The following is a 21,875-nucleotide window of genomic DNA, read 5'->3' as shown; positions in this document are numbered from 1 at the left end:
ATTTAGTTAGTTGGAGGAGGGTGGGAGGTAGGAGCTTGAGGGGGTTGCTAATCCTGAAGTTGTGCTCTTTAAAACAATATTGCCTTTGCTGTGAGAGGAGAACCAATGAGCAGTTATAACTCAGGCTGGCTTCACACTAGTGCGAATTGGATGCGGTCTGAATTCAGGCAAAAATTTGGGCCTGATTCACCCCTGAAACAGAGAACAGGGACGTACCGGTCCCCTGCTGTGAGCCGCGTCCACAATCAGTGTAAACCCAGTGTAAAGTAATTTTACCACTTGCCGACTGCCGCACGACTATTTACTGCGGCAGTGTGGCTCTCCTGGGCAAACCGACGTAGGGCTACGTCGCTCGCCCAGGAGACTTTAGGGGCCCCCGCTCGTTCCCGCACATCCCCGAGAGGGTGACCGGTGGCTCCAATGTCTGCCGGTCACTCGCGATCCCCCGCTGGAGAGGGAGAAAGGCAGGCGGGTGATGTAAACAAAGCCGCCTGTCATTCTCCCTGATGTAACTTCAGAGACTACACGATCCTGCTATGTAGGATCGTATGTCTCTGCTGTTACATCACAAACCACGCCCCTTTACAGTTAGAATCACGCCCCTAGGGACACACTTAACCCCTTGATCACTAATAAAGTTAACCCCTTCCCTGCCAGTGTCATTTTACAGTAACAGTGCATATGTATAGCACTGATTACTGTAGTAATGTCACTGGTACCCCCAAAAGTGTCAAAAATGTTAGTCAGGGGTCCGATCTGTCTGCCGCAATGTCGCAGTCCTGCAAAAAAAAAAAAAAAAAAAAATCGCAGGTCGCCGCCATTACTAATTAAAAAAAAAAAAAAACAATAAAAATGACATAAATCTTTCCCGTAGTTAGTAAACACAATAACATTTGCACAAACCAATCAAAATACGCTTATTGCATTTTTTTTTTTACCAAAAATATGTAGCAGAAAACAAATTAGCCTAATATTTTAAAAAATTTTTATTTTTACATTTTTTTTGGGGGAGTTTCATATAAAAAAATTTGAAAAATATTGTTATTTTTTCAAAATTTACGCTCTTTTTTTGTTTATAGCGCAAAAAAAAAAAAAAAAAAATCGCACAGGTGACCAAATGCCACCAAAAGAAAGCTCTGTGGGAAAAAAAGGACGTCAATTTCATTTGGGTACATCGTCGCACGACTGCGCAATTGTCCGTTAAAGTCACGCAGTGCTGAATCGCAAAACATAGGCCCTGGTCTTTGAGCAGGAAAATCCTCCGGGGCTTAAGTGGTTAATAACCATCTTACATCAGGATAACAAATTACAGGAATCAGAGCCATAAAGTAGAACAGACACAGCAGTGTTTCTTGTACTTTGCTGCTCGGACAACTTCTGAAAATGAATGTATTTCATACAGAGCCTTGTATTAAGCACAAGTAAATGCTAAAAATATATGGACCTTGTAAATAGATAAACTGATGCACTAATGGAGCAGCTCCAGTCTTGCAAATCTTGTATTTATTTAAAAAAAAAACCTGGGAAGTCTTTTGTTACAAGGATATGAATAGTTTGTAATGCCAGGTAAATTTAATTCAGACATGAAAAGAAAATGTTTTTCTTAAAGCTGATCAGTTTATCCTAGAGGTATTTGTCTGGGGAAGGAATGCAATAAGAAAGGATTACTCAGCGTGATTTGTCTTCCATACTGATAAGTGAAATGTCTGCTACAATTGCAACTTTTTTATTTATACACAGTGGAACAGATGTACTTTTCTGGTGATTCTCCTATATAAAAAAAAATATTAAGGTAAAAAAAAAAAAAAAACACAAAATGCATAAAAAAACTAAAATGTTCACCCTTGGAGCGGGGCTGCACCCACACTGCAGCAATTAACTGCACTAAGGCATTAAAGCATAATCCACTATGCCTAGGAGATCAGGTAGGGCACATTTACTTACCTATTCCTCCTCTCCTACAGACTACTCTGTGCTGCTAAACTAGACCATACAGCTTCTTCCTTGTAGTCTGGTCAGGGCCGGGACAAGGGGTGAGCAGAAGGGAGGTTGCCCTGGGCGCAATGGTATATTGCAGGGATGTGGGGGGCGCCTTGACCCTAACCCTAAGGGAAGGGGGGCGCAGTGTCCCGACACTGAGTCTGGTGGTCTAAGGCCCTGGTCCCCAACCCTGGTCCTCAGGGCCCACTAACAGGCCAGGTTTGCAAGATAACCGAAATACATCCCAGGTGATATAATTTGCTGCTCAGTGATTGCATTACTCTAGTCTGCATCTCCCCAAGGTAATACCTCAAATCTGGCCTGTTAGTGGGCCCTGAGGACCGGAGTTGAGGACCACTGGTCTAAGGTACTGCAGCTACAGCCATGATCCTGGCATCATTTTTTTAGAGCAGGCAATGGGCTTTCCTGTTAAAATGATCAGGGCAGTTCTACAGCAACCCAATCACTTTTTCAGGGAGTGGAATAGGTCACCTTCACCCCACATCCTTTCCCGGTGGAATAGGAGATCCGGGGACAAATGCAACCTCTCGCATCAGAAGGACCTGTTGTGTCAGTGTCCGTTCTTCCTCCTCCTCTGTGAGGTAAGAAAGCAGAACTTCGTCACTTCCAGTTCCAGCTGTTTGTATACAGTATTAGCTTCCACTGTTGAATTAGGAAAAATGTTTTATTATTCCTTGCTTTTCACCTTCTCTGCTCCTCCCTGATAGAAGACCGATTTTTGGGCATTAGTAATGCAGAGCTCAGGCATACTTCAGTTGCTCCTGCTTCCACAACTCTGGCCCACATTTTAAGCCTGTATCCAACTCCACAAAATATAACCTTTTTATCACTCACAAGGCTGCCACCACACAGTGTTGTGTGTCTTCCCCATGCCTTGAGTATAACCACAGCTGTAGCAGAATTGCTACATGCTACTTGATGGTGTTCAATAGAAAATCTACATATTACAAATAAATGTTCAAACCATGTACAATGAATGATAAATAATTAACTAGCCTTTAAGATATGTACAGTTATCTGTAAAGGACATGTGAAGCACAAGCTCATTCTTAAGAGTCCCCATCAGTACTTCTATGAATAAACCAGTTAAAGTTTGAAAACCAAAGATAGTAGCTGATTGGTTGCCATGCACAACGGCTCAGGTTTTGATAAATTCTCCCCATTATATATATGCAGGCTGCTGTTGCTGACTTTGGAATTAAAGTAAAATTGTGTCTGTCTCTGGTTTCATTACCTTCTGAGTTACTCACCCGAATAAAAATGCAGTGAGTGATGTCTGGTTAAACCCAAAACCAAAAATATATAATATATTGCAGCTGATCAGTCTTTAGATGTAGTGGCTGCATCAGTTATCTTTTCTTAGGCTTTTTCCCTCTGTTTTCAGTAACACACCTCCTGCATTAGAGTGACCCCACTCTGGATGAATGAGCAAAGGGGCACCTTTGGACAGCAGCACTGTCAGTCGGGGGGGGGGGGGGGGAGTGTTAGATGTACTAGCAGATTTAGATACACTAGCAAATTGAAGCCAAACTCCAGCTAATACTTTATAGGCAGTTACAGAAAACTGTTTCTTTCCTTTTGGGATAATATTTTCACATAAACAAATAAAGCTGATCATTGTAAGCACTCCTGTTATGGTTTGGCTCAACACTCTTAACTGATACATTTCCAGGAGAGCTTGTTCTCCTGTCTTACTGGCAGGATCACCAGGTGAAAATAAGAGAAAGAAAGCCTAAAAAGATAACGAATGCAGGCATCATATATAATTTATGGTAAGCTGCAATATAATAAATGTTTGCTTTTGAGTTTAACGCCACTTTGGGATTTAGGATCCATTCACACCAGCCACTGTGTTACAACGTAACAGATGGTGTGTAGTGCAGTCTTACAGAATCACTGCAGTGCCGATGCAGCAATCTCAGCCCATTGCACTGTTCACTTTTTCAAAATAAACTTTATTAAAATGTGACAGTGACATTTCATAAGCCACTTGCCACTAATTTTGACATATATTGTATATGTAAAAGTCTGCATTTTTTTTGCTGGAAAATGTAGAACTCTTAAATATTATATATTCAGAAAGCAGAGGCCCTGGACAATAAAATGGTGGTTGTTGCACTTTTAAATGTTGCATGCATTTATCAAATGCAAATTTTCAGGAAAAAATACACTTAAATGCATTTTAGTGCACACATATAATAACCAAATTTTGGTTAAAATATAAAAGATTATGTTGTGCTGAGTAAACAGATACCAAACATGTTGTGATGTAAAATTTTGCATGCCTGTGAAATGGCAACAGACTACAGTACATAAAAATCTCCATAGGTGACACTTTAAAGGGTCAAACAGGTTTGAGTTATACGCAAGCTCTGCCACTAGAATTACTGCTCTCACTCTGATGTTTGCAGTTATACCTCAAATGTGTGGTGCAATCACCATTTAGATATGCATGCGGGACCTGAAATTGCACATGTGAATGGGGGGACGGGTACTTAAAATAAATAAAAAAAGGTTTACAATATTTTTAATTTAAACATTTTTGTAGACTGTTTCTTTAAATTTTTATTCAACTTTTTTTGCTATCTCAAGGCATGAACAACATCCCTTGTAATAGCATTGGCTGTGAGACGTCCTCTTTATAGAGAGATCTGGGGTACTTAACCCCTGATCCCTCCTCTGCCATCTACTGGATTGCCCCGAATTGTGCTGAATAGAAAGTATAGCCTGCTGTACTTCTTTTCAGTGCATACTGCTTGCACACCACCACAACGCAGTGGTGTGAATGGGGCACATTTTGTCTTACAAAAGGACTGTGCTGAAATAGCTGCACAATGCAGTTCTACTGCACCTGGTATGAACGTACCCTTGGAAATGATAGATGAAAATGTAGGATCATGAATGCCAGACAACAAGCATTTCCAAAAGGAGAGGTAAAGCATTGACAGCTTCTATACTTCTGCATAGCACAGATTTTTCTGAAGCAGCAGGGTGGCCTGGTGTATACATTATAGGATTTAAGCTGGCCATAGATTGGTTGAAATTTTGACCAGTTCAGCAGGGACCAGCTAGTTACATAAACTTCTGTTGCACGGAAATGCTAGAAAATGTTTATCGATCAATGGCTGCAGTTACTGATTGGTGTATTCTGACAGTAGAGAGTCCCACTGTCAGAAAAAAAATGACCTGGAGTGAGGAATTTCTCCATCTAGCTTGCTTGTGTGGATGGAGGAGGCTAGTTTTTAATTTGTTCAGCCAACAATCCATCTATGGTCAGCTTTAGTTAACTCCATAGTAACCCCCCCTCCTCTCAATATTACACTCCACAAGGCCAATCCAACTTTAACAATCAAGGGGATGGGGCGAACAATTGGAATAGACAGGACTTTCTGGTCTATAACCGATTTGCTCCCCTGGAGAATACCTATGATGATTCTGATAGAGGTGATTTTTTTTTTTAGGACCATGGATGACCCCGACCAGGGAACACATGAAGAATACATTACATTGAAAACAAATCTGGAACAAAAAGAAGAGGAGGAGAGGTAAATGGGCAGGAAAGAGGATTAAAAAAAAGAAAACACAAATAGGAGAATGTATTCATATTTTAAGTGGGTCATATCTGTCTAGTGATGAGTTGAAAGTCTTTGATAGAGGTCTCAAATGTGCTCCAACCAGGAATCTGAATACATTCCAGACATATAGTATATTAAATATTAAAAAGTTAATTTAAACTCTAAATAATAAAAAATATTTTCTATCCAAACCGGTCAATAGGCCCCCCTAACAATTTAAGAGGTAATTTTGCTAACTTCAAAAAATCCACCTTCAACCCCCAGAATATGGATAACAAACACTTAGAAGTGTTCCACAATATGGTTGTGAGTGAGTTGGATTCCTGCAAAGTCAAGAAAGTACAATACCCTGAGTATATTAGGAGAGGTATCCGCCAGTTGGAACAAAGGAAGGATATTGTAATCCAACCAGCAGATAAAGAAAGAAAGCTAGTCTTCATGACTGAGGTCTATTATAAAGAAGAAATGCATAGATTGTTGGAAGATAGAACTACTTATCTCCCAATGAGTAAGAACCCTATTCATGAATTTAGAAAGAGGGATTTAGAAAAACTGATCAAAAGTCTATAATTATAAAGAAGCTCAATACCCGCTACCATCTGGGTGCAGGACGCCAATTCTGCAAAATTCTGGATATATCCTTTAAATGTAAAATGTATTGAAAAAAATGTGTAGAACATGTCTGCTTCATATCTAGATTTTAGCGGTTTTTCTTTTTCTTTTTTTTTTGAATGGCAAGGTTGAAAATTAAACGTGGAATCTGATAAGTTGCTGTCATCATTTTTTCAAATTCTTATCAAATCTGTCTAGTGTTGTCACTGAACACTTTAATAAAACTTACTGAAAATATAACACTTCGCATTCTACACAGGGCAAGAGACCATTTCTTGATAAGGATAACCTATCTCTCCATTTATATGTCTCTACATCCGCTGGATATATACCTAACCTTTTTTTAAATATTAAAATGACATTGTACATCCAGTTTTGCCTTGTATAACTACCCATTGCCAATTAGTCATGTAGATCAACAGAGTGGATATTTCTATATAATGCATTATAAAACATTCTTCCGAAATCGCTCAACTTTGTAGAATGCGTCCCCCATAGGGGAAAGGAAAAGGAAGAGTTGCTTTTTTGTTCCTATTCACTAGAAGTTCATTTCACATCGAACCTGTCTTTTTCCTCAACTTCCAACATACTTCCAATGTGCCAAAATGTAATTAAAAATCAAATGTCCTCTTCATAAAACATAAATAGCTTAGTCAGAGAAAAACACCGTGCCAATAGAGCAAAGTTGCCTTTTGCCCCTTTGTGCATAACTAGCAAGGTAGAAAAAAAGACTACTGTCCATTAAAGTGATTGTAAAGTCTCTTTTTTTTTTTAAATAACAGACATGTTATACTTACCTGCCCTGTGCAGTTGGTTTTGCACAGGGCAGCCTGGATCCCCCTTCTTCTTGGTCCCTCTTCGCTGCTCCTAGCCCCTCCCTCCTGGCAAGTGCCTCCACAGCAAGCAGCTGGCTATGGGGACACCCGAGCCAACCTGCAGCTCTGTGTGTCCATTCAGACATGAAGCTGCCATTCAGGCCTGCCTCCTCTCTCCCTTGATTGACTAACTGACTATGATTGACAGCTGCTGGAGACAATATTGCGGTGTCTCAGCCAATCAGGAGGGAGAGTCCTGGATGGCCAAGAGACTCGTGGACATTGCTAAATAGAGAGGGGGCTCAGGTATGTATTAGGGAGAGCTGGGGCAGCTGCTGCACACAAAACTTAAATCACTCCTTCACTATTGGTCCATAGGAAGACTCCCTAAAATAATATGTGTTTTTACTATTTAAATCAAACATTTTAGTCTAGGGGCTACAGGTACACAGTAATAGTGAAGTCAGTCATTAAAAGTGAAAAGCGGGTATAAAACAAACTTATAAAACCACACTGTTCTAAATAAAGAATCCAAGCTGAATATCATTTGGATATTTATCTTGTATTCAGGTGGGTCCTCGTACTACATTCTGTAGTTGTTGGTGTATTTTAAAAAGATTGTGCAATCTGATTGTAAAGTGTATACTCTACTTTTTTTAATCAGATCATTTTTAGTGAAGGTTTTTAAGAACAAAAAACATACAAAACAAAAGAAAAAAAGAGAAAACACTCTTGAACAATACAGAACAGAGCCAATAAAACAAAATAGTGGTAGCCGTGCAGCATGTGTTACATAACCTCCAAGACAGCACTGCTAAACAGAAAATTGGCAATACAATAGACATCAGAAAAGGCAGGTGTTGTACAAACCAAGGCAGAAGAAAAATATATGCAAAAACATGGTGAATCCCAGCCTCACAGCAAATCCGTATGCCCTACTTAAGTAGTAGCAACCAATCAACTGTAAACCTCCAAATGAAAAGTACAGTTGAAGAATAAGTGTTTAACCACTTTACAACCGGAGGATTTTGCTGTCTTCCGTCCAGGCCACTTTTTGCGATTCGGCGCTGTGCGACTTCAACTGACAATTGCGCGGTCGTGCGACGCCGTACCCAAACGAAATTTACGTCCTTTTTCTCCCACAAACAGAGCTTTCTTTTGGTGGTATTTGATCACCTGTGCGATTTTTACTTTTTGCGCTATAAACAAAAAAAGAGCGTTTATTTTGAAAAAATAACAATATTTTTCACATTTTTTTATATGAAATTCCCCCCAAAAAAGATGTAAAAACCAATTTTTTTAAAAGTTTTTGGCCAATTTGTTTTATGCTACATATGTTTGGTAAAAAAAATCGCAATAAGCGTATTTTGATTGGTTTGCGCAAAAGTTATTGCGTTTACTAACAAAGGGAAAGATTTCTGTCATTTTTGGTGTTTTTTTTTTAACGCGTAATGGCGGCGATCTGCGATTTTTTTTGCGGGACTGCGACATTGCGGCGGACAGACCGGACCCCTGACTGACATTTTTGACACTTTTGGGGGTACCAGTGACATTACTGCAGTAATCAGTGCTATATATATGCACTGTTACTGTAAAAATGACACTGGCAGGGAAGGGGTTAATTTTATTGGAGAGGGAGGGGTTAATGTATGCCTGGTGCTTACTGACGTGTAGGGGGGGAGGTGACTATGTGATTCATGGACAGATCGGATGTCCAGCTATGCTGAACAGTCCGATCTGTCACTCCCTGTCACTATGGAGATCCGCCCGCTGTGTTTACACACAGCGGGCGGATCTCCAGACTCGATCCCCGACGATCGGGTAAGAGCAGCGGCGATCGCCGCTGCTCCTCCCCTGGCCCGACTCCCGCTGTGAATGAAAACAGCGGGAGCGAGCCTCCGGCGGCGCGCAAGCGCCGCCCAGAAGGGGAGGAGTCCAGTCACGTTAATACTACGTGACTGGACGGGAACGAGCCACTCTGCCGCAGTACTATTACCGTGAGCGGTAGTAGAGTGGTTAACCGCAGGGCCTACCCTTCCTTCCCTCTCCTCTCTGCCTCCTTCCCTCGTCTTCTCCCTCTTTTGTTTGTCTTCTTTTTCTTTTCTCTATGTCTAACCTGTATTGATGCTTCATTTTGCTTTAAACTATATGACCATGTCTACTCATAATCACTGGAACTTTATTTGAATGCTACATAGTTGTGGCTTTTACTATGTGTTGATTGGGGACTTTTAGTCCCCGCTTTATTGTTTTTTGCTTAAGAATTTAAGCTCATTTATGGTATCCAATGTTGGCTCACGCCCTATGTTTGTGTTCTCCTTCTGATGCTACCTGTTTATATGTTCCATTTTTCACATTGTACTTACATGCCTAGACCTGTTGTATGCCTATGCCTTTTATTTAATAAAAACTTTTGTAAACAAATAAGTGTTTAAAAATTACTGGTCAATATGAATCTGTTTTTTCTAGATAAGGCTACTGTGAGCAACAACTAATCAAATAAAGTGCAGCACAATTTAAAAGTAAATAAATACATATAAACATATAAAATAATTATAAAATGTATATAAAATTTAAAAGTCCAAAAGTCCCAGAAGGTTCCAAATAGTGCAGGTGGGAGTAGATTACAGGAAGCCCTCCACCAGTGTGATTACACCGCGCTCACCTAAAAGCAATCAGTAAAACACCTGAATGATATCCAAACACTGAGCAGGATTAAAGCAGATGGTCACTTCCTGGTGTAAAAATCTCCTCAACAGCTTTGCACTCCAGCCAGAAGCAATTAACATGAAAGATTGCAGGGGCAAGATCTAAATGCTCACTGCATAACTTTTATTTCAAATAAAACCACATAATATGCACTTACATGATCCCTTAAACAGGTCAGCATAAAAAGCGGATGGCTCGAGCAGTGCAGGCGGTCCCTGCAATCAGCTTCGGCTTCTGATACACACAGATGAATGAGGATGGGTGCGGGTGACAGGCGGCTCCACCTCCCGTACGCGTATCGTCCAATCAGGGACTTCGTCAGCGGGGGCTGACGAAGTCCCTGAGCAACAGAAATACTAAAGCACTTTACACAGTCAAACATACTTACTAAGAACATGTAAAAAACATTCCCCCCCCATTGTAAGGAACTTTATAGGCAAAATTTGAACACATTTTCTTTTTTTAGCATACTTACTAAGTGAGGACAATGGCAACTGCATCATTCAGAACGCTCTCTCCAAACAGTAAGGTGTACAGATCGGTATCCACATGCAGCTCATGGAATATAGCCAACACCGTCACTGAAAAGATCAAAGAAGTATTACATTTTTTTTTTTAATTACATTATCAATAGCAAGGAATACAGAACAATAAAAACAGAGGTTAGCTAGATCATCACCAATAGGTTCTACACAGTGATAGGCTAAGTGTTAATGTATTCCCATCCATGTACTACCACGTAGTAAATTAGTGAACAGATGATTAAAACAACCTGCCACAAATATGATGTCTTCCATTCTGTACGATTTCAATTTCCAGCCATTCTCCATTGCTCAACAATTTTCCCTCCAGAAAAGATTTGCTGAGCAATGTTTCTAGCATTTAATGGTGTTAAAACTTCAACAGTGGTTAATCACAGCACTATCCTGATTGAAGTCAACTGAGGTTGTGCAATCCTAGGCATCTGTTTCCATTACATTGCTATCATGTGCAATGGCCCATAGTACTAACGAGATGTTAATGAGGCAAGAAGAGGATTCTTGACTGTGCTCTGTTATGCTCTATAAATGTTCACGTCCAAAATTATGCATAGGTTACACATCATCATGCTTAGGAATGCAGGAAATCCTAATTGAGCTGAAACTCTTTTTCCAATCTGTTTTTTCCATGTCATAATTTTATTTTTACTCTTATTTCTTTGGTGTATGATTCTTTTAATATACACCAAACATGGACTGTGTGATTCCCGGAGTTGGGAGTATTCAGAGAATGTAATAAAGTCACATGGCTCAGTGTAAAAATACATTAATCTCCATCACCTTACCTTTAGATTTGACTCCTGTGTTATGGTTTTCTCAGGCCTGATCGGTTTCTGAGAGCTGATTACTGAATGCACTATGCTTAACACTGGTATTGGACTGAATATACATATTTAGACATCCTGCACAAAGTGCAGACTGATTTCATGTAATGACTGTAAAAAAATTACCAAAAAGGAAAAAAATCATGCTTTGCGAGAAAGGAGGGGAGGGGTTACACAATTTCATATGTTGCTTTTGCAAAAAATGCATTTTTTGATGATAAATCCATGTACCTACACTGCCTTATTTTTCCTGAGAGCATGACATACATGTTTTGTGAAGCTTCTCCTCTGTTAGCCACAGGCACCTTTCATAGCTCAACTAAGTAATTGAGTTGCTTGTCACATTAACATTTTTTGTGTTTTTTTAATATTGCCTTTCATGGTTTAATGGACATCAGAGGGCTCAAGCAAACCTGCAAAACTAGTATGCCATGTCAACTTCTCCCTGCTCTTGTGCAGTTTCCTCTAGTAAACCAGGCCCAGTGAGTCTGAAATAAAAAAAACATTGTTAGCTTTCTATGGTAGGGAATCTTTGTAGAATGCCAACTCAGGGTTCCCCAGGGCACTGAGTCTAAGCCCCAGCCTGCTTCTTCACCAAGGCCCCTGATGGTGGGGATGGAAGAGCAGCAATCTGGAACAAGGTGGCAGACCCCAGGTATGCTCAGCTGACGATACAGAGACCATGGTATGCAGAGTACAGATGGCAGGAGACAGAATAAAATCCGGGAAACAAGCCAAGGTCAGGGCAGGCAGCACACAAACAAAAATGGTAAACAAAGCCGGGGTCAGTACACAGGTAGTCAGACATAGAATACAAGTAATGCAAGGCAAACTATGAGCTCAGAGAAACTGGGAAGTTGCTTGGGCAACACAGGCTGCACTGAGAATGCCCTATATTGAGAAACAAAATAGGTAAACACAGAAGCCAAACACATGTGAATATCATCACACATCAAGCAGAATCACTGCAGTAAAGGGGTAGGAATTTCACAGGCAGGAAACTGCAGACTAAACCATGACACCCATAATGTTTGGTGAAACCGGTGTTATGGATGTGCCCAATAAACAATGTTTATTTGAGAAAACAAGACTTCATACATATAGGAAAAAAAGAGATAAGAAAAAAAGATATAAAAAACATGCTGTATGTTTAAAAATGTACAAAATAGAACTAAACACAAAAAAAAAAAAAAAAACACACACACTTTATTGTTAGCCTTTATAACCACAGAATGCTATTATATTCTAGCGCCCACTATGATAAGCTCAGATTCCTGCAGTCTACTGCAGTCTGTGCCATTTAACAGTAGGGTAAAAAACAGGGGATTGCTGACCTAGAATGAGACAAAACCCAAATATTCAAGGAGTCCACATAGGCTCTGTTGAACACAAACTTTCTACTTATGCAGACAACATATTATTCTACATGACCAACCCTGTGGTGTCTCTGCCATACATCATGGCATAATTCCTAATCTTAGTATCAACTACAGCAAATCCAATTTCCTAGCGTTCAATGTCCCATCTGGTATGCGTACACAGTTGCAAACCTAATTTTCCTTCCCATGGTGCCAGTCCTCCCTGAAATATTTGGGCATATATCTTCCTGAACTTTGCTCCAATCTGTATGCATGCAATTATGCACCACTGCTTAACACCATACAGAAGGATCTGTCTAACTGGAACAGAACTTCTTTTTCATGGATAGGCTGTATAAATATTTTTAAAATGAATATTCTGCCCAGGGTTCTTTTTTACTTTCAAATGGTACCTATTTCACTGCCCAGTCCTTCTTTTAGAGTCTCAACATCCTTTTCATATGGCTAATTAGGAATGACCAATGACTGTGTTTGGCTCTCTCCCTTTTGCTGCACCCAAAATTATTGGGTGGCTTAAGAATTCCAGCCACACACTGGTATCATGAGCCTGTGGCCTTACAGAGAATGCTAGATTAGATTGACATTACCATGTTAAGGATAAACTTTGGTTCTAATCAGAGTCCATCTTGACCACCTCGCCCCATGCCCTACTTCTGCGGGATGACGTTAATAGACAGGGTTTGTTTTAACCACCAATTTCCCCTCTAGCCCCCTTGAGAGGGTTCCCTTGGTTTGAGTCAGGAGAATGTTTATGCTTTTTTAGGAAACGGGCGGTTGATGGGGAGGTGTGATGTGGTAGGAGCAATGGTTTCTCTCGCTTGATGCCCTGAGAGAGCAGTATGAGCACTTCCCATTAGACTGGAGGTACAGGCAGCTTCACCATTTGGTGCATCTCCAGTCCCCTTGGATTTGCTCACTATATACACTGACTCAGTTTGGGAATTTTTTTATGGAGAAAGACCCAATATCTCATTCTATTTCAATGCAGTATAAACTCCTTCAATCAAAGGGACCTATCATGAAGCCCCTCTCTATTCAAGAGTGGGAGAGAGACCTGCAGCAAAATTTCTCAGAAACCCAACTTGACCATTTGTTCCGCCTGACCCATACCGGCTCTGTGGACACAAAGATGCAAGAGAATGGCTTTAAGCTGATGACGTGCTGGCATAGTGTCCCCACTAGGCTGGCTGTTGTATTTAATAATATATGTTCTGATCTGGTCGCTGTTTGTTTCTTGTACATTTTTTTAAATGTAATAACCCTAGCTGGACCGATCAGATAAAAGTTCCCTTATATTTCAAGGTCCTACTTGCTCACTGAGGTCCTCACTGTTCTCCCCCTCCTGGGCTTATATGCCCTTTTTTGCCCCCCCCCTTTTTTTTTTCTCTTTCCCCCTCCTTTTATTGCTACTGCCCCCCCCCCCCACGTGTGTTATGGTCCCAATTGCCACATATGAGGCAAAAGCCTCCTTATACGAAATGCATTTTAATACTCAAGGGCACCCCAGATTGATGGGGTTGCTGTCCTGATGTTACTGGACTCGTTCTTGCTGGATGCTTCTCTTGGCAGTCCCATACAAGCTGTCGACCTTGAAGGCTTTGGACATTAGAGTCAGCTCCCTGATAATTACCATCCCCCTCAGAGATGCACCCACCAACAACCTGACGCCAAGTTTAGAGGGGGACATCCTTGTTTTCATGTTCAGGATACTTAACACACGCTTGTGGCAATCATTTGAACAATGGTTGTGCTATATGCTGTGATTCACGTGTGTTGTGGTCTCTGTACCTTCTGTTATCTTTGTTATTTTATTGTATGAAAATGTATGCTTTTAGCATAATAAAATAAAGATTACAAGAAAAAAAAAGATTCTGCTGCATTTCTGCAACCTAGGGAGCGATGCCATAGCAGCAGCTAAGCAGTGTTCTAGCAAGCCTGCATTGGTGAGTAGCCACCAAGTCGGGATCACTATGACATACCCTAACCCTTTAAGAGCCGGTCCACACTAGCGCGACTTGTCAGGCGACTTGTCAGCCTAACAAGTCGCGCTCCCTCGCGGTCCATTGACCGCTACAGGACCCGTTCTAATAGGAGTGACACAAGTCGCTCCGACTTAGAAAAAGGGTCCTGTACTACTTCGGGGCGACCTCGGAGCGACTTGCATAGACTTCCATTATGTGAAGTCCCTGCAAGTCGCTCCAAAGTCGTGGTGCACGGGACTGCACAAGTCGTCCCCGAAGTAGTAAGGAGTCGTGTCGCCTTAGTGTGAACTGACTCTCAGAGTTTACAGTGTATACTCTCTTAAAGATGCATTCCATTTTAGACAATGTTGCTTCCAAAGAACACAAAAGACCAAAAGCAATGAGAGTTTAATAAGATGAAAGACTTTACACCACCAGTAAGCCAATTAGGTATTATTCATAATGTAACCTTTATGAAAGCTGAAAGAAGTATGTAACAAGAGACTGCAAATGCATACAATATTTACACCCTATATAAATACATTGTGCAGAGGTAATAACAAGGAGACGGAACAATTTTACTTTATAATTGCACTATTTTACACAAAATGGTCATTTAGAATAATAAGCGAACATGCAATTGTATAATCATTTTTACTTCATCATTGGCATACTAACACAGCCTAATTAATCAGGGATGTATTTTCAGCTATCTGTTTGTATTAATCAAGTCACAATGCTCATCAGCACTGCAGAATAACCTCACTTTGAAAAGGATCTTCTGGTTATTAATGCGAGGAGAGTACCTGTGTGGTAAGAGGATGAACTAATTGAGCTTAATGCTCTTGTACTTGAGAAAACCTTCACAAATTATCCTACATTATAAATATTCAGTGAAGATAATATATGGACAAGATTGTACTAATAGTTTCACTGCTGATCAGGCAGGTACAGTAGGATACCTTTTTTTTAGAAGGCATAACACAATCATTTCTGCACCATGATGGCATCAATCTAGTCTGTTTTATGCACCCCTTTTTTCAGATCATTGCTGGGGTTAAATGGTATGGGCACATAGGAAACAATGCAGAGAAAAAGCTTTAACATTGTTATGTGTATGCTAACAGAAGAAACCTAGAGGCCATGAGGAAAATGTGGGTTCCTGCATGTCACTCTACTGGTTTGGGGGTTTGAAATCCATGTGGCCATATCTCCTCTCCATACTGTTAGGTTCTAATTGGTCAGCATCATCACATGAATGGCGCTGACCAATCTGAATCTGTCAAGCCTGTTCTGTCAGCACTGCAAGGAGAAGGGAGGAAGCTGCAGGGATTTCAAATTCCCTGACTGGAGACGGAAACCTAACAGCGCAGGATCGTGGGAGGTAAGTACACCGGGACTGGGGAGGTGGGTCCAGTGTTAGGTCACCTTACAGATTTTCTGTAGAGGTGATCTTACACTTTAAAGAAGAACTTCATTAAAACCAGCAACAGTCTAAGTACAGCATAATTTATAAAGTGCAGGGTCAGGAGTGAGTAAAAAGAACAAACAACATACAGTTAGATCCATATATATTTGGACACAGGCACAATTTTCATACTTTTGGCTCTGTATGCCACAAAACAATCCAAATAAATTTGAAGTGCATACCTTCAGCTTTAATTCAAGGGATCAAACATAAATATCATGTACACATTTTAGGAACTGCAACCATTTTACACACAGCCCCCCCCCCCCCCCCCCGTTTTCAGGGTCTCAAATGTAATTGGACAAATGAATATAATCATAAATAAAAATATAATTTTTAATATTTTGTTGAGAATCCTTTACTGGCAATGTCTGCCTGAAGTCTGGAACCCATGGACATTACCAAAGACTGGGTTTTCTCTCCTTTCTGATGCTTTGCCAGGCTTGAACTGCAGCTGTCTTCAGTTGTTCTTTGTTTGTGGGTCTTTCTGCCTTTAATTTTGCCTTCAGCAAGTGAAATGCATGCTCAATTGGGTTGAGATCAGGTGACTTAGCCGTTGCAAAATATTCCCATCTGTACTGTGAATCGCTGTCCAATCAATTTTGCTGCATTTGGCTGAATCTGGGCTGATAGCATATCTCTAAACACTGCAGAATTCATCTGGCTGCTTGTGTCTTCTATCACATCATCAATAAACACCAATGACCCAGTGCCATTGGAAGCCATGCATGCCCATGCAACCACACTGCCTCCACCATGTTTTACAGATGACGTGTGCTTTGGATCATGAGCTGTTCCAAGCCCTTCTCCACACTTTTTTCTTCCCTTTATTCTGGTACATCTTCGTTTCATCCCTCCAAGGAATGCTTTTCCAGAACTGGTCTGGCTTTTTTATATGTTTTTTGGCAAAGTCTAATCTGGCTTTTCTATCCTGCAGGCTTATGAATGGTTTGCACCTTGTGGTGAACTCAACACCTTGTATTTGCTCTTGTGAATTCTTCTCTTTATTATTGACTTTGACAATGATACGCCCACCTCCTGGAGAGTGTCCTTCACTTGTCTTGATGTTGTGAATGGGTTTTTCTTTACTATAGAGAGGATCCTGCGATCATCCATCACTGTTGTCTTCCGTGGATGTTCAGGCCTTTTTTGTTGCTGAGCTCACCAGTGCTTTCTTCTTTCCTCAGAATGTATGTTTTTGAAGCCTTACAATGGTCTGTTTCACTTGCATGGACTGCTCCTTTAAACGCATGATGTAGGTTTACAGTAATAGATTCCAAATGCAATAGCACACTTAGAATCAACTCCACACCTTTTACCTACTTAATTAATGAAGAAATAACAGAGTAGCCCACACCTGGCCATGAAATAGCTTTTGATTCCATATTACCTTTCCTTTTGGTCCCTTGAAAAAGGGGGAATGTTTATTTTAAGAGCTGTAATTCCTAAACCCTTCCTCTGATTTGGATGTACATACCCTCAAATTAAACCTGAGAGTGTGCACTTTCAGCCCATATCCACTATATAACTATAGCTTGAATATATTTTGGTAAATACCTGAAAAAATCTAAAATTGTGCCTGTGTCCAAATATATATGGACCGAACTGTATAGAGAGCAGCAGTCAGGATAAGCACCATATTCACATCAGAGTCTTCCCTTACATTTGTGTCCCCAGAGGGCCATCACCTTACATCAGAGTCTGCAGAGTCCCTCCTCATACCACAGTTTCTTCTTACAGCAGAGTACCCCCCCCCCCTTACAGCAGAGTGCCCTTTCACCACTGGCAGGTGGCTGCCATGAAAGGGTTTTAAAAAAATCCCCTTGTCACTGGCTCTGAACTGTTCAGTTCCAGAGCCAGCCAATTAGCAAACTGCATTTCAGAGCTGATGACAAGGGGATTTTTTACAGGCACTTTTCTCCTGTCCACAGACATTTATGGACAGGAGAAAATGGTCTGTTTTTCGCAGACCCTCAGTAAATGTACAGACAGTTGGCAACACTGGGAGTGTGATGTGTTTTTTCATGGCCATGACAGAAATTATACCCTCTGTTGCTTTCTCTGGGCACAGCACCTGATGACCGTGTTCTATTTAAGAGAATGGGACTGATCTGCAAGCACCCCGCAACTGCATGCAATAAGGTTGCGGTGTGCTAATGTGGGGGTTCTAGGGGTTAAAGCAGGTGGGGAGGAAGTGATACAACACCTTCTCGCAACACCACCTCATACCAAATGCTCTCTGAAGAGTGATCTAAACACATATCGCTCTTCTGGGACCAAAGCGCATGTAATGGAGAGCCTAAAGCGATGATGGGCAGGGAGGGGATAAACAGAAACATCACAAACTTGAGGAAAAACACTATCAGTTTATTTCACTGGTAGCTTGTGAGCCATTCCCAATAATACTTCAGGTGCCCCTGGACATGAAATCAACTCTGCAAGTTTGTAAAAGCTGCTAGGAGAGAAGGGATGAAGATAGATACAGTTCAGTAATAGAGCAGTGCTAAGTGTTCATTCACTTCAAGCTTGGATTTGCAGATGCAGGCACCATCATCATTGATACAGCAAGGATGTAGCTTCCAGCTGTTGTACTTCATATCTTCCACCCACACATCTCCTTTTTGAGGAGCACTGGCCGGGGATTGGAGTGTGGGCGGGGCAGGCACAGGAGGAGAGGGCAGGAGGAGCTGGAGCAGATTGAGTTATCTTTCATCTCTCGTCTATGCAGTGCTGGGGGTAGGGGGGGGCTCTCTGACTGGAGTTTGTGAGACACTAAAACATGACAGATGCAGCCAGCCGGCCCTACAGGCTGTTCCCCCTGATGAACGGGTAGCAACCCTGCCAGGGCACAACATCCACCCCAGCACCCCCCTAGATATGGCCATGTACTATACTAGTACTCTCTGTGCTTTCGAAAAAGTCTTACATTCCACAACCAGCCTCAAGCACCGCACCTACTGTTTCTTCAATAGCTGGAAGGATACAAAGCACCGTGAAGCATTCAACCTATAGGGGAGATTTAGTAAAACTTATGCACACAGAACTTGGTGTAGCTGTGCATAGTAACCAATCAGCTTCTAACTTCAGCTTGTTCAATTAAGCTTTGGCAATAAGGGTCACACTGATCACTGGTTTGAAATCATGCAAGTTCAGCTAAGCTTGCATGATTTCAAACCCGCATTTCAGTGCGAGTTCAGGGGCAGTTTGAAACCTGTGCGGGTTCATGCACAGAGGTTTATTGAAATTGCCCCCAAAGTCACCAAAAGTAGTGCAAGAACTACCTTTACTACCTTTGGAAATCTGTGCAGTGCTGCAAAGTCGGCACCGCACCGATTGGGACAGTGCCGTGGCCATCAATATGCTGCAATTTGGCATGCAATTTCACATGTCAAATCATGACGATGTGAACAAGGGTTAAAACATTGAAGCTGATTGGTTACTATGCACAGCTGCACTAGATTCTGTGTACACCAGTCTTAGTAAATCTCCCCCTATGTGTTCATAAGTACTAAACTTTATCTTTGAAATCAGTGTGCACTGACCTTATTACTGAATGTGTAATATGCAATGGTTTGTAGGAAACTGTATTTTATTATCTGTGATTGCTTATTTTTAACAAATACTGTGAAGCCTACCTGAAAAACTGGATTTTTGCAAGAACTTACGATAAAATCCTTTTCTCTGTAGTTCATCAACAGACACAGCTCAATCTCCTCAGACTATAGGGTTATGCTCCTCCAATCAGGAATAGGCACTAGGCAGGAAAAAAGCTTAACCACACCTATGGGGCTTTCCCTGCAGGCATAACCCCACACACTCTGCTATCAGCATCAGTTTAATTGCAAGCAGTGTTTAGAATACAAAAAACCCCATCCACTCAGAAGTAGAGGGGCGGGTGCTGCGTCTGTCAATGAACTTCAGAGAAAAGGATTTTACAGTAAGTTCTTACAAAAATCCAGTTTTCTCTATCGTTCATCGACAGACGTAGCTCCATCTCCACAGAGACTATAAGGATGTCCCAAAGCAGTATATTTATGAGGAGTGGGAAGACAACACAAAGATGCCATGACTCCCAAAAGGTTAAACTTAGCTGACCAGGTAACATGAAGCTCAACCAGAAACAACAGGAGCTCAACCAGAAAAAAGCATACACCCTCAAAGAGAAACAAAAAAACGATTCTCTTCAAACAGCAGCCTGCAAAACCTTGCGACCAAAGGAAGCATCCGAAGAGGTCAACACATCAACTATGTAGAATTTTGTGAAACTATGCACAGATGACCAAGTTGCTGCCCTGCACACTTACAGCACTGACGCCTGATGGCCAAAAGCCCAAGAGGCACTCAGCACTAGGGATGATCGAACTTTTGAAAAGTTCGGTTCGACCAGAACACCCGAATTTTCCAAAATTCGGTTCGGATTTCAGAACCCCATTGAAATCAATGGGACCCGAACTTCGGTAATCAAAAAACACCATTTTTAAGCCCTAAAACCCAATAAATGCCCCTAAAAAGTGCCTAGGGTTCTGGGTCATGCCCCATTAACTATTAATCACACAAAAAAAAAGTTCTTAAAAATTGTCATTTTTGATAAAAAAGCCAATTATTGAAAAAAAAAAAAAAAAAGAGAGATTTTTTTGATTTTTACTTTGGATTTAGTATCTGGGGGGTCTAAAAGGTGTGCATGTGAAGTTTCAGCTCTGTAGCATGCCCAGAACCATGAAAAAAAAAAGATAATTTTTCAGTAGAACAGGGATGTGGATCGGGACCCTCCTTTAACCTTAACACCTATATGATCTTTTTTTCTGGTTCTGGACATGCTACAGAGCTGAAACTTCACAGGTACACCTTTTAGACCCCCAGACACAAAATCACACAAAAAAAGTTCTTAAAAATTGTAATTTTTGATAAAAAAGCCAATTATTGAAAAATTAAAATAAAAAAAAAGAGATTTTTTGATTTTTACTTTGGATTTAGTATCTGGGGGGTCTAAAAAGTGTACATGTGAAGTTTCAGCTCTGTAGCATGTCCAGAACCATGAAAAAAAAGATTGTTTGTATTAGAAAACTTTCAGCACAGGAGTATGGCTCCGCTGCTGTAACACCTTGCCGGTTTAATAGAAGGCATTTTTTTGGGTTCTTTGCAGTCAGGAAAAACATCTGAACTTGTGTATAGTGGTACTGTGCACAAGTTCTGATGTTTTGCCTGCCTCCAAAAACCCCCAAAAAATGCCAGCATAAACACACCTGGGCATTTTTTTTTACGCTAGCGTTTTTTTTGGCATTTTTTGGGGTTCTTTTGAGGCAGGCAAAACATCTGAACTTGTGTATAGTGGTATATATACACACATACATATATTTATATACAAACCTAGACATATATAGGTGTGATAGTAGCAGAAATATATGCTTGCGCTAATGAAATCATTTACAGTAATATATTTCTGCTACTATCACACCTATATATGTCTAGGTGTGTATATAAATATATGTATGTGTGTATATATACCACTATACACAAGTTCAGATGTTTTGCCTGCCTCAAAAGAACCCAAAAAAATGCCAAAAAAACGCTAGCGTCAAAAAAAAATGCCCAGGTGTGTTTTTGCTGGCATTTTTTGGGGGGTTTTGGAGGCAGGCAAAACATCTGAACTTGTGCACAGTACCACTATACACAAGTTCAGATGTTTTTCCTGACGGCAAAGAACCCAAAAAAATGCCTTCTACTAAACCGGCAAGGTGTTACAGCAGCGAAGCCAACCCCCTGTCTGAAAGTTTTCTAATACAAACAATCTTTTTTTTATGGTTCTGGACATGCTACAGAGCTGAAACTTCACATGTACACTTTTTAGACCCCCCAGATCTGAAATCTCTTTTTTTTTTTTTTAATTTTTTCAATAATTGGCTTTTTTATCAAAAATGACAATTTTTAAGAACTTTTTTTGTGTGATTTTGTGTCTAAAAGGTGTACCTGTGAAGTTTCAGCTCTGTAGCAT

General features: G+C 40.8%; 1 protein-coding gene across 1 annotated transcript in view; it reads right to left on the bottom strand.

Annotated features, from left to right (window-relative positions):
* SLC9A9 (solute carrier family 9 member A9) overlaps positions 1 to 21,875 on the bottom strand; it is a 1,314,986-nt gene that overhangs the window by 1,022,625 nt on the left and 270,486 nt on the right. Inside the window, exon 6 of the mRNA XM_082249543.1 lies at positions 10,188 to 10,293. Coding sequence (XP_082105669.1) covers positions 10,188 to 10,293 — 106 coding nt within the window. The remainder of the gene's footprint in view (positions 1 to 10,187; positions 10,294 to 21,875) is intronic.

The sequence above is a fragment of the Pelophylax lessonae genome, assembly GCF_965119305.1.
Source record: "Pelophylax lessonae genome assembly, chromosome: 3".
In the NCBI taxonomy this organism is placed as follows: Eukaryota; Metazoa; Chordata; class Amphibia; order Anura; family Ranidae; genus Pelophylax; species Pelophylax lessonae.
Note: the sequence above shows the minus strand (reverse complement) of the source record. Positions and strands in the feature narration are given on the sequence as shown.